General features: G+C 38.2%; 1 protein-coding gene across 1 annotated transcript in view; it reads right to left on the reverse strand.

Annotated features, from left to right (window-relative positions):
• Positions 1-14,386, reverse strand: part of MBOAT2 (membrane bound glycerophospholipid O-acyltransferase 2) — a 90,860-nt gene that overhangs the window by 8,990 nt on the left and 67,484 nt on the right. Inside the window, exons 6-10 of the mRNA XM_085217992.1 lie at positions 13,350-13,404; positions 12,361-12,544; positions 6,829-7,021; positions 3,722-3,825; positions 3,334-3,398 (exon numbers count right to left, since the gene is read on the reverse strand). Coding sequence (XP_085074118.1) covers positions 3,334-3,398; positions 3,722-3,825; positions 6,829-7,021; positions 12,361-12,544; positions 13,350-13,404 — 601 coding nt within the window. The remainder of the gene's footprint in view (positions 1-3,333; positions 3,399-3,721; positions 3,826-6,828; positions 7,022-12,360; positions 12,545-13,349; positions 13,405-14,386) is intronic.

Here is a 14,386-nt window from a genome sequence, read left to right on the forward strand (position 1 = left end):
AGGAACGTTCCAAGAGACTTCTGAAACAAAGAAGGTGTCAGCCGCCTAAAAAGAAGCACAAAAGCAGCATGACATCTCTGGGGGACAGCTGAGGAGACATGTTTGGAATCCAAACTTAGTTTCACGCTGCTGTAAGTCACCACCAGCATCACGACTTCAGCCAAGACCAAGACAGAGCATACTCCTGGAACACATCATAAAGGCTGCAGCCAGCCAGGGGACTGTTAGTGCAGTATGCTATCCATAGGGTGCAGCATCTTACCCCTATCAGCTGCATGCATGTGAAGATGTCGCGTGCTTCTCTAACTGCCATGTGAATCAGCAGCTTCACACCAAGCTGAGACCCCTCCTCTCCCAAAAGCATTGTGTACAGGCAGGGAGCCACACTTGGAAAAAAGAGGTGTTTTTTGTAACCCACGTGTCCTTCAGAGTGGGGGTGGGCTGCCTGTAGCTGTGGTCATGCACATGTATTTTTTAAACTCCTTGAGATTAGTCACAGAATAAATTTGTTCATTAAACCATAACACTATGCACTGACAAAACATTACCTGTTGTAGTAATGATTTGAATCTTGAATGTGCATTTCATTGACTGCTGGTTAATTAGGTCTTGTTAGTTTATAGCAATAAATGGCTTCAATCTCTGTTTTGGTTTAAACTGCTTTAACTAAGCAGATTTTCCCCTGCAAAGAATTCAGGAGCTTAAGGAAAACTAACTACATAAACAAACCAAATTTCAGCCCTACCAGCACAGGTCAGGAAAGCTATATACTAGAAAAAATCATCAGGCCTCATTTTAAAAGAGTTAAATGTAAGCTTGAACATTCCTCCAAGGTTTTGTCTACATTGAAACACTTCATTTAACATTTCTGAAAGCAAATCAAGGGAATAGGGGTCCAGGCTGCAAAAAACCTGTTCAAATATGGCTTTTTATATTTAGTAATGATTTCCTCTAGCTGCAGGAAGATGCGTCAGCTATTCAGCAAGGCACTGCCTTGGCCTGGTTCTATGCTTTCATTACTAGCTTGGGTGGCAGGCTAACAAGTTTATTTTTCACCCTGTCTTCCCTTCTCTTTTTTTTTTTTTTTTTTGAGTGGGAAGGTGAAATAGAGGAGGCGTGCATTGTTTTCTCAGCAGATAAAGGACTAGAATCCAAAGTGATCTTGACAGATTTGAATGATGTTCTGAAATCACCAACATGAAGTCCAAAGTCTAGAATATCTAAGAAAAGTGGAAGATACAAAACAGTAACTGTCCGTGTAATATTACCGAATATAGCTGATCATAAATATGAATCAACAGTGACTATCAGCTGAGCATGAGCAAACAGTAGATCGCTGCTGCAAAAGAAAAGATAGAGGTAATATTGATGTACTAGCAGCAGTGCTAGCTAAAGAAAAGAATTGTAATGAATCCATTCAAATCATTCATTCTGCCTATAAAAAAGCCAGGGAAAGACCTTGAAGTTATAGAAGTACTACATTCACTGTAAGAAGAGAGGAAACCTGGGAAGAAGCCAGAAGAAACAAAAAGCCCAGAGGTTTTGCAAACAGAATTACATGTTTCCTTTGGAAAAATAAAAATTAAAATGAATAGGCTGAGGAATTTCCCAGAGAGGAAACACTACAATGAGATATATATACATATATATTATATAATATATATTAATATATGTTGCTACTGTGTAAATATCACAGATTCACAAAATCACAGAATGGCCAGGGTTGGAAGGGACCTCAAGGATCATGAATCTCCACCCCCCCCCTTGCCACGTGCAGGGCCACCAACCTTCCCATTTAATACTAGACCAGGCTGCCCAGGGCCCCATCATCAAATATCTATTTTAACATGCATCCTTCTAACCATAATACCTTTGAACTGCTTTATTTTGTGATCTACAATGCTTCTGAAGCATCCTTATGATGTGCAGATCAGTTAACTGCTTAACAGTTCTACAAAGTTTTTACACACAATCAGGATTTGGAATTCACAATTATGATGGTTCCTCTTCCAAAGATATAAAAAGAACCAACACAGAAACAATGTTTATGTCCAACATTTCTGTATCTCTTATGAGATAAACACCTACGTTTTTTACCTTCTTTTAAATGGTAAACGAGTGGCATATTCAAAGTGTTTAAACATATAAGTTTCAAAGTGTTCAAATATGTGAGTTTTTCTATTAAAATTGATGTAGCACTACAACTAACAAAGTATAGGTAACTGTAACACATACTCTGTGCCACTATTTATGGTCCTTGTACGTAGACATGAAAGCAATCTTTTACTGAAAATGAATGCTTAAGAAAATATTCCACTTTCCTCCCCTTTCACTGTGGAAAGAATCAGTACGTATTCAGATTATCCTCAAAGATTCTTCTCCAAACATTCTAAATAAATTTATGCATTAATTCTTCTTGGCAGTTGACACATTCTGATGCCAATTGATTCAGCCAGAACAATCAAATGATATACCTCTATTTTTGTTTTTGTTTGTTTTAATTTTTATTATTAGGTCAGGAAAATATTTAGGGAAGAAATTATGGAAGGCAGAGCACATACTATAATGAAATCTGATGGAAGCAACATGCTGTTGCCAGCCATCCTACAATAGGAGAGAAAGTCCTCTGAGTGATCCCAAGATGGGGGGATTTAAATTAAATCAGACTTACAGAAAAAAGACCTGCCTCTACAGACACCAGGCAAAGCTTAACAAAACCTGTGTACTACTCTCAAGAATGCTTTTTTGTTTTTGTTTCTGTTTACCACAAAGAAGTGGTGGAAGCACAGTGATTTACATCACTAGACACTCTGTTTCCCAGACAAGACAAAATGCATCTAGGGGATATTCATTTGTAAATGTTTTTTTGATAGCATACTGTGGGGTTTGATATTTGCCATGCACCCATTACAGGAGTGCAGAAAGTTCTCGCACAGACTGGATGGAAGTTCCTGTATCACTGCGTGGCTAAAAAATTCCCAGCCTACATAGGCTAGCAGCCAAAACTAAATGCTCTGCCTACTGTTTTCAGCAACACAAACAGCTTTGAATGGTAAGAGGAAATGAAGTAAAAAAGACTCCTCCATATTAATACTTCCCGGTTTCCTATGACTAGTGAAGAAGTCAATCAGTTTCTATCATTAGCAGACATTTTACAGTAAGTGATCTGAATTCAGACAGTTTAATACAGGCATTATAGGATGAATATTCCATGCAATTGCTAAACAGTTGTACTGTTTTGTAAGCTTTAGCTTTAAATGCTAAATTTTCTTCAAAAACATCTTACTTAAAAGAACTTCAGCACAGAAGAGCTTGCCCTTCAGAAATAAATACCTTTTAAGCCAAAGAGCTGTTTGGATATTCCAGTTATCAAGAAACATCTTGAAGCTTGTGGAAGACTGCAAAAGAAAAACAAAACAATTATGTCAGTAATTGTAAAACGTTACAAAACATTCCTGAATTCTAGCATATGAACTGCACAAAAAACCTATTTTGAAATGAGCTGAATAAGGAATTTACTCAGCAGTTTATAACCACAAAATATTTTAGAAGTCAGCTGACAAGTAAAACATATTCTAAGATCCTTCCCTAAGGGTACAAATATGTCATTTCTGATTTAAAACATATACACCATCTTCATAAACAAAATGTATAGAAAAAGTTAATGTAATTACAATTGAATGCCTACATGGCCATATATTTGGAACAACAGTGAACAAACCTCTATCTGCTGGATTCTCAGATTTGATATTAGATCCCAACGCGTAACTCCATTTTTGTCGTAGCCTCTAAAACCAAATCCTGCTGCATTATTAATTGCATCTGCTGCAATGAGACAAGAAGAAACAAATTGTAAACTGCCTGTATTGTGCATTACACAACAAGTAGGTTGTTCAAAATCTGTTGCATTTTAAGGTCTATGTGTATTATTTTTAAATATAGAGGATCACTGCATCAGATGCTTGAACCAAAGAACCTATGCTTACATAGGCACTTTCAATTAAAAAACTTCTACGAAAGCAGAAGTATGAATAGTATTATTATCTATCTCACAGTACAGATATCCCTTTCTCTTATACAGCCCTTTGCCTCAGCTTTGTGCACTCTCCATGGAGCACCTGGCAGTACAAACGGCCCTGGGGAAAAGAAGGCCCATTCCTCTCACAATTAAAAGTAACCTTAAGGAATTGAACACAACACAGCCAAAAGGCTCTACAGTAGCAGTGCAGTTCAGGTCCTCCAGTGGCAGGACATTAACCCTATGTGTGAACTCAGATCTCATCTAAAGCACTCTATTCAGGTTGTCACCTCTTAACCTACAACAAGTGAGGAAAGGATATTCACTCAACTTTTATTACTATATTGAAAGGAATTTGTATTAGAGATTTACTTCTGTATCATTACTATGTACAGAACATAGTACATTACTATGTACTTCCTTTCTTCTCAACAGCTTTTCGAAGGTACCAATCTAAAGCACTCAGAAAATAAATGATCAACCTAAACACTCTGTTCCTTTCCTGAAGCTGATTCTCCAAACATTCACAAGTCTGGAACAGGGATTTATGACTCTTGATTTAATACAGCGTAATTTACACTTTTTTCCCTCATCAGTAACAACTTTAATAGCTATCTTTTAAAGCAATAAAATTTATTTCTATACTTCTGATATCACAGAATCACAGAATTCTAGGGGTTGGAAGGGACCTCTGGAGACCATCTACTCCAGCCCCCTGCTAAAGCAGGTTCCCTACAGTAGGTGGCACAGGAAAGCATCCAGGCGGGTTTTGAACAGCTCCAAAGAAAGAGAAACTTTACAACATCTCTGTGCAGCCTGTTCCAGTGCTCTGTCACCCTCATGGTAAAGAAGTTCTTTCTTGTGTTCATATGGAATTTCCTAAGTTCCAGTACATGCCCACTGCCCCTTGTTCTGTCAGTGGGCACAACCAAAAAGATCCTGGCCCCATCCATTGACTCCCGCCCTTTAGATATTCACAGGCACTGATAAGTTCCCCCCTAAGCCTTCTCTTCCCCAGGTCTCTCAGCCTGACCTCATAAGGAAAACGCTCCAGGCCTCTCATCTTTGTGGCCCACCGCTGGACCCTCTCCAGCAGTTCCCTGTCTTTCTTGAACTGAGGAGCCCAGCACTGGACGCAGTACTCCAGATGAGGCCTTACCAGGGCAGAGTAGAGGGGGAGGATCACCTCCCTTGACCTGCTGGCCATACTCTTTTTAATGCACCCCAGAATGCCATTGGCCTTTTTGGCCACAAGGGCACACTGCTGGCTCATGGCCAACCTTCCATCCACCAGGACACATATGTACTTTTCTGCAGATCTCCTTTCCAGCAGGTCAACCCCTAACCTGTATGGATGCATGCAGTCATACCACTGATGTCAACTTCAAATATTAGACAATGATTTTAAGCTCTCAGAAACAGCTGAACCACAATCCTTTGCTAGCTAGAGCAGAAAGACTATAGTTACTCATTTTATTAACTAGCATTTTAGTATTTATTCTAAATAATTCATTTTACTAACAGCTTTTGTCTAAGTGCAAAGAATAGCAATACACAGCTCAAAAGCATAACATCCAGCAAAATGTTTAGGCCCTGCACATTCTGTTCATGCTATTAGAAGTTTAGATGAGATAAAATTGAAGGTGAAAGTCGAAAAAAATGAGTTAGCAAGCTGGAAGTACAGAATTGATGTCATTTATTTTTTTCACTATTCTACCAAAAGCAAACTAGCTCTTCACTGCTAGCAAACATAAGTAGAAATCCATGTGAAGAATGATGGGGGGAAGAGCAGAATATTATTCATTTTTCAGCTGATTCCTGCTTTTGACAGATGATGATACTGGTGCTTAAGAGCACAATATTAAAAAATATTTCGGTCTGCAACAAGCTCCAAAATTACTACATCCAGACACACTGAAAGCACATCATTCAGTGACCAGAAAGCAGTAAATGAGTCATGCCTCTCTGCCTAAGAAGACTAAGATTTTGTTTATTGCATTGTTTCCCACAGATTCTCTCTCAAAAGAATTACGAAACAAATAATGTAAAACTGAAGGAGGAAATCAATGAAATCTGCTTTGTGACACATCCAGCATGCAAAGTTACATACATACAGCGTTTTGGTTTTGTGTGTGTTGGGTTTGCTTCTTCTTCGTTTGTTCTGTTTTTTAAAGAACGTAATGCAAAAAGCAAAACACTGCTTAAACTGTATCATCTATTCAGTATCTTAGATGAGAGACCATGGGTGTTCTGCCATTTGTCAAATAGAATCTTTAGTGAACAAGGACTAAAAATGAAGCATCATCAATCCAATTCTGGAAATACCAGTGTATCTGCTGCTAACAACACAATTATACATCTGAATTTCAATGTACTCGTTTTCTCTTCATGCTTGAATAATAACATCAAGCAAATTACTCATAACTAATCACAGAAAGTTTTAAAGCCACTTCTCAGATATGCCTAGAACACTAAGGATTGTAAATCAGACTAGTTTTAGTACACACTTCAAAAAGCAAAAAAGACATTGTTCATTAAAACAATATCACTCTTCAAAAACCCTCACGTTTCACATAGATTTGTTCAGAATTCCGTGATCTCATTTGCCACACTGTCACAACACTGTGCTTAGTGCTGTGGTTGATAGGCTTTGTTTCACAAGAAAGAGACATCATTCAGTATCTTTGACAATGCCTTGTAAAATTTACATCTAATAATGTTTTCATAAGGCCTCAAGAGGGCACTGTCTCTTTTTAAAACATAGGTTGTGCAGCATCTCAAATGAAACCACACTTTTTTACCACACTTACCTAAAGTCCATGCAAAATAATACTTGGGTCTGGCAGCCATGAGAGACAAGTATAGGTAGAAAACCCTTACAGGCCACGATGCTGTAGCTCTGAAGTTCTCATCAATGTTGTATTCCACAGGCAATGTTTTTGTAATAGTCATGTGAAAGAGTAAGGACAGTCCACAAATTAAGAGCTTCTGTGCCACAGCTATCTGCAAAGTTTAAGATAAGAGACTTTGTAAGCTTCAGGTTTTGTCAGTCTTCTGAAAACAAAGGTAAGTTGGAGTTAGTCTTTCCTAAGCAGGTGTATATATACGTGTCAGATTTTTCAGTAATACTTACTACCAAATATTTATAATATTTGGTACCATTTTAGTGGTGTTCAAGAAATATCCTTATCTCGATTACACTGTGAGTACCATTGCTTTTGGCAACTCAGCAAATCAAATTCAACTACACTGAGCCCCTGAGAATCCCTTTCAATAACAGGAAGTTCTTTTGCAAGCCCAGTTTTTAGCTCATTGTCAAATTACCTAAACAAGTAAGTTGCCAAAACATCGTAACACAAAGCGTGTAACTTTGCACTGGACACCTGCAATTATTGCAGAGATTCCAGAAAGAATGACTAAATTTTAGTTCATTTTTGAAACCTTTGGCATAATACAGATGTTTAGTTGCTGCCCAACTCAAAACGTCAATTATCTGTGTTCAATTATTGCAATACCTAAGTTCTAAAACAATAAAATGCTGAAATAATTTATGCATTTACAGCCAAAATACCTCAGTTCTATAACGTCCTGTTTTCCGACCTAGAATGATCAAGCGATAAGGAGTCAAATAATATGCTCACAGACATGTAAAAAGTACATTCTTCAGCTTGAATCTAGACTCAGATTTCCTCAAAATTCAGTTTTGCTATAACCACTGCACTAAAGAGGTTTTAGGACATCAGGATTGCTAAGGTTCTGTTACAAAATGCACAGAGATAATGCCTGACATGCACGACTTTGAGTCAGGAGTCTCACCCATGTTCCGAGGGTGGCTACCAGTGTGGGCAAGCTCCTAAAGGAACACCCTAACCCAGCACCTCAAAGAGAAGATTGCAAACTGTGTTTAAATGATCCAACTCTCAAGTTTTCATTGTAAGCAAACTCAGTATTTAAATTTAAATATTACAATTTTAATTTATAGTTCTATGACATTAAACTTGGCAGGAAAATAATCAATACAGCTATTTTTCTTTGAAGCACCGAACGAAAAGATACTCACAATCCTTTTGCTGCCCATCCTGCTTCCAGTACCTAAAGTCCTACTTCAATCAGCATAGCTACAAATACCTAGCTCCAAAACAGTAATTCTGTTCCATGATGCAGCACTAAGTGCCCAAATGAACACAGGATTTCTGCAAGATGCACAGTACCAAAGTCTCACTGACATGACGTGACACACAGTAAGTACTGTTCTCCCTTTCGTCCACTGCCACTGCTTGCCATCTTTACAAACACTTTATCATCAACCCAAAATGCATTGGTAACTCTCTGCAGGTTTTCAATTAAATCATGGCGGGGAAAGCCCTTCTCTGAAGGAACAGCAGCAGGTTCTCAATAAAATTCATCTTAAGAAAGAACAATGAACTCATACAGACATACCTTTGAAAAATAAACTCTGAGGTTTTCAATCTGTAGTTGCAGAACTTCTACGTACCATAGGAGGATGGTGTTTTTATTCACTTAAATGATGTATTTCTACTTTTTATATTTATTTATAATTTTTTAGCAGCAACACTGAAGTACAGGAAAAAGGGTAATAACATCCAGGAGCAGCACGGCATATTCCTTAATGGCTTTTTTTTGTTTGTGTTTTTGGTTTTTAACTACTTCACATGTATAATTACAAATCGCAGAACCCCAACCAAGCCTGCTGACACCACTCCCAGGCATGGGCAGGCACACTGAAGTCCTCAGCAAGCAATACTGGACATCATCTTCTACAAGGACTGGGGGCTGCAGCTCCAGGCCTGCATTAAGCAGCATTTCTGAAGGACAGTCCAAACCCAGGCTGCAATGCAACAAAGCAGTCCTGCCTTTTCTCCTCACCTTGGCTACAAACTTTGCTCTTTTCCCTCTGGGGGGTCAGATTAGGGAAGCAAATGAGGAGAAATACCAGCTGCTGGGGTATTTGCCTTGTTTTGTTTTTATTTACTTATTTTTGACAAACTAGCTTTGGATGGGATCAACTGCTCAAATCAGATCACTGTGCCATGGAAGGCTCACCAGCATTCTGTGACAGGTACACCGCTCAGAAGCCACAGCTACAAGTTGATACTTGGGTTGGACTCAACAGATCGTTACATTCTAGCCTGAGGCTCGGCTTGCTTAGAGCACTCTAATTTTGAACAATCTTACACACAAACAGAAATCCACACCTGACACCAGAGTTAGTGCAATTGCCATTTGGTTATTCTTTGCCGAAGCATAAGCAGGGTTCCACACTCACAGGAGGATTGGTCAGGCTCTACAGGAGGAAGAAACTAATTCTAAGAAGTCTGAAATTTTGTTTCATTCACTCTCTGAAGTTTTCTGTACATCAAGTCAAAAAGTAAAACTCACTTATTGTGGAATAACTCAAAAACTACAGTCCAAGGCAATCGTTCTGCTAATGAGCAGCAAGAACAGAAGCTGCAGGATGGGTCCCTTTAACCTCATGTGAAGTAGAACATACAATTTATTTGTCATCAAGAAGGAAGAAGGGCCTGGCTCATTTAGCTCTGATGAATAAAAACTGAGTATACCTGTATAAAAAATACGAAATATGGATAATATTGTGAAAGGAAAAAATGTATTTAGGCTAGGAGAGTGCCAGGGCAAACACAAATGTGCATAAATTAGATGGGAATGCAAGTAGGTTGAAAGCTGGATTCCTGAGTAGTGACAGGAGTTCAGGAACAGCTTTCTAACTGAAGCAATAAACGCTGAGCTCGCATGGATGTATCACTGTATGAAGAAGTACTGTGTAAATGAATACAAACAAAAAGTATAAAAGGCGCTTTAGGCCTTATATGAATATTTTTTTCTTCTTGCCTGATAAAAATAAGGATCTCAATATAATACTGAACTACGTTAAGTGCATCATTTTGTGAAGGATAGCACCTCAGTTAGAAATTACACGTAATTAACCCAGAACTTTTTTAATTTATAGGAAGAGTCTGTAGAATATGCAAGAAAGTGGATATCTACTGACAGGCATCTCGTATGTTAAGGGTAGCCATAATAAAAAGAAACTTACAAAGACAGATATTAATTTCTGAGAGTTGACACCACTTTGAGCACCAACAATTGATAGCTTGCAAAAAGGCACAATAGGAGGGACATAAGAAATGAGTTTTAATATGCTGATTCGATTCATTTAACATGCAATGAACACAGCAAAAATGCTAAACCAAGTAAATATCATGCAATCAACACACAGGAGAGGGGAGGAGGCCAGCATAAACTACTTCTGTTATAAAAATTATATTTAACAAGAGGCTTATTGTAAACTCAGCTGAAGGATTTTTTTTCACTTAGTACATTAACATTTGCCAATTCCCATTGCACTTCATTTTTCTGAGTTACCTAACAATTTACACCGAAATTAAAGGTAACATGAGAATCTAGGCACAAATTTAAGGTATTAACATGAAGTTAATGGGATTTAAACATTCTTCTAGAACAAAACAATGAATTGTTTAATTGATGCAGCAAATGCAGTGAACAAATTGTATCATCCACATTTCTCCAAAAGCACAGAATACTCTCTGGTGTTATAAAATGCTGCCAGATCTCTCTAATGCCAGTTGGGAGATGAAGTATCAACAGCAGAGTCAACTTCTCTTTTATTTTTTACGTCAAAATCTAATGCAGCATAAATTGCAAAAACCATCAAGCAATTTGAGAGCAATACACTTTAACAAAAACTGCTTACCTGAAAGAAGAATCTGTTACAGTTTTACATTTATTTGTATTGACTTTATTTGGGTCACTAGAAAGATTATGTGGTAAAAAGCTATGAAGCCCTACTAGGCAAACAGCAGATGCATGTTGAGACGTCCTGATACCAGCAGATTGGGTTAGGTCTATTTATCTGTAGTAATCTTACTTCATAATATTTTTATCCAGAAATAGGAGTTTAGTACATAAGATAAAAGACTGTTTAAAAACCAAGAGTATGCAACCTAGCCCATACGACACACAAGTGCAGGCTATGGACAGACTCTCAAGTGCCAATCTATGCAAGCAAGTCTCATTTGTCCTTCTCCCTTCTTGACAACTTCCTCAACAGCACACTTGCATGAGTTTGCCAACATGCAGAGCAGGTTAAAATTTTATCATTCTCCAGCCACTTGTTTATATTTCTGTGGTGCAACTTTCAACAATAACATAAGACCGGTAGAACAGAATGTCCAAAATGTCCTCACCCACATTCAAAGAATGGAAGTGGCTGGAGATGACAACTGATTGAGAAGCACTTATGTGTTTTATTCGCTAGGGGATGCAATCCTCCAGCTAGCAGGATGTGACGAGCAGCTGTGGGAATGCCTTCATCTGCTCTAGCAACTGCTAGCAGTCTAAAAGACAAGCAGAAAACAAGTAATTGTTCCTGGAGTCAGTGAAAGCCATTAATGCAAAGTGCTCCAGTTGACTCCATAAAAATTCTGTTTTTAATATGTAATACTAATTATCTTAAACACAAATGTAAAAGATAGACACACTCCTATTTAAGAACATATGAAGAGAGTGATAATATTCAGTACCCTCAACATTAAACTCTTTGGATTAAATTACAAAAGGAACAAGCTCTGGGAGCTTTTAATTCAGACCATGCAATCTCTTCAGTTAGGTAGGATCAAATGGAGTTTCTCCTGCACATATGTATTCTCTTTTCCAGTAGAAGAACAGAGAGAAAAGCAGTACACTGTACGGATGGCTAGCCATGCAGCTATCACTAGTATACGTTTTACTACATCTCCAGATGAAAGCAAAAAATAACACTGAGCTTTAGCACCTCTCTACACAAATAAAAGCAGGAAAATTTGTTTCTATGAGTGTTTTTCAACTTAATGCATGTGCATGTTTGCTGCTTGCTCCATGCAGAGCAGAAAACATTAGAAAACAATAGAATTTGAGAACTTTCATAAAACTTTGCTGGAATTGTTAAGTCTCATCCACTTTCAAAAGACAAGACATACAGTTTGTCTTCACTGTACGCAGCATACACTTTGAAGAAAACATGCATTAACTGCTTCATCTAAAGATGGCTTTTTACCATATAAGCTTGTTAGGAAGCACCAATTTCATTTGCTTTTGTCCACAAGATCCAGACTGGAAACCATGGAGAAAACCTAACTTAAAAAGAAAGTATTTAACTTTCTGAACAGAAAACTGTACTGTTGATGAATGAACTCCAGATACAGCTCAGCAGTTATGCCTGTAAACAAACAGTGCAAACTAAGCTTTTCATGCAATGATTACAACAGCATCAGCACTGCAAGAGTCAGAGTCATACATCTTACATTTGGAGAAGGATCCGTTTGTTCATATTTTGTATCTTCCTTCCCATTTGCTTCAGACTGTTGCAGTTGGTATGATCTGCCTTCAATGAAAGTAATATAGTCTTTGTAAGAGCATAACGGGCCTGCCAGGATACCCATGAAATTACAGTTGTAACTTAAATATTCCAGTAGACTTGGCATGCGTCTGTAATTCAAAGACAAGCAGCTTGTGAGATGGAATGTGTAGTTCCACAGAATTTCCACAGCAGGAGAAGTCATACTGCATGTCATTGCTTACTCTAATTGCAGTAAAAACCAAATGCAGAAAAGCAGTTTGTGTATATTTTGTAATCACAACTCAAAATACTCTAAACATAGCATCGCTTTCCAATCCATACTGAGCATGTTCAGAACGAGGTCTTTAACTCCTGAGACTTTGTCCTCAACCTGACGCTGAACCTGGGGAAGAAGGTGGAAGGGTGTTTCCCTAAAGTGCTTGTTCAATTGTTTATGTTTTCTTTTTTCCTCAATAACTGAGTCAGTAAACAAAGGTTTGTGTTAACTGGCAATAACCTAAATTGAGGAAAATTCCTCAAGTCAAGACTGTTTAGCCCAGGACAACATATTATTAGCAAGTCTCCTAAATAAAGAAAGGAAAACAGGTAAGTTAAATGCTGAAAAACAGAAATTACACAAGTATGTCCCTTTGCCAACTACTTTATATGTGTACTAAATGTTAACTAGTCTCCTGTCTGGATGTAATTTGCATATGACGCATAGAACTTAGCTTTTACACTTTAGAAAAATATTCCATTTTAAGTGATATTTTGCAGAATAGATGCCTGTAATTAAGTTACAAATATAAAATGCATGGATCTGTTTTAGCCAAGTTTGTAAATGCTCGATCCTGAACAGGAGCTGTAGCATTTTTGCACAGCATTAATAAAGCACACAAACCATCAGCTTTTTCCTGCCACCAAAACTAGACTCTCAGATCAGTGAAAGCCTACCTTACAGCCAAACACCTCTGTGATGGTGTCAAATCTTCATTTTTTCGAAACATACCTAGAAAAGAGCACAGAGAAAAGGAAAAATAAAGAAAAGCTTAAACAACACTTATTAATTAGTACTGGCTTTAATCGGTAGAGCAACCCTCATGCTGCAGTACAACCTTTTTCTTTATGTCCTCAAGTAACTTCAGAAGTATTATGTCACATAATATTTTAGTTGGAATTGGATCAATCATTTCTTACTGTTGACAAAATTACAAACTTACATATCCTCAGTTATATCCAACAGTGTCCAAACCTGAAACCACATGGATTTCAGGAGAGCATTAAGAAGGCTTGTAATAAGTGGTGAAAAATACACTTCCCTTACATTTCTTCAGGTTTCAAAGTCTGCAGGTTTCAGAACCCTTTCTTCCCTGTCTGGGAAGTTAAAATCCAATCCCCATTAACACAGCAGTAACCCAGGGTCATACACCTCTGATATGTTATATGAACACAGCCTAAGACAGATTTATCCTACTCAAAGCCCAATGCAGACCTTTAAAAGGTACCTCCATGCTGTAAGTAGGGACTATGAGAGGGTCCAGTGAAGCAGGCACAACAGGCAAGAGTTCCTGCCCAGAACCCAGAGCCCTGCCAGCAGACAGGGGCAGGCCAAGGCTACATTCAGCAGCAAGGCTGGATTTATGTTCTTGCAGTACCCAGCGCTTTGCTGGCCTACTCCTGAAAAGCAATTTGCAGAATTCATGTTGCTGTGAAAGTGAATAGAACCTTCAACACTTGAAATAATTACAAAATACAATAATCCAAGGGTGGGAGCACAGAAGAAGCTGAGCTCCTTCCTTCAGACAGGCCTGGCTTAGAGCAGCCAGCAGCACCTGCCAAAATGGCTGCTTCAGCTCTTCCTGCAGGTCTGCCTCTAGCTCAGACAGCAGCATGTGCATCCATCTCTGCTGTTCACATCGGCAAGTTTCCTTAGTGACTGCAAGCATTCGCTTATTTTATAAAACATAGCTTCCTAAGGGAAATTAAGCTTA

Source organism: Meleagris gallopavo, chromosome 2 (genome assembly GCF_905368555.1).
Source record: "Meleagris gallopavo chromosome 2, MGAL_WU_HG_1.1, whole genome shotgun sequence".
Classification (NCBI taxonomy): domain Eukaryota; kingdom Metazoa; phylum Chordata; class Aves; order Galliformes; family Phasianidae; genus Meleagris; species Meleagris gallopavo.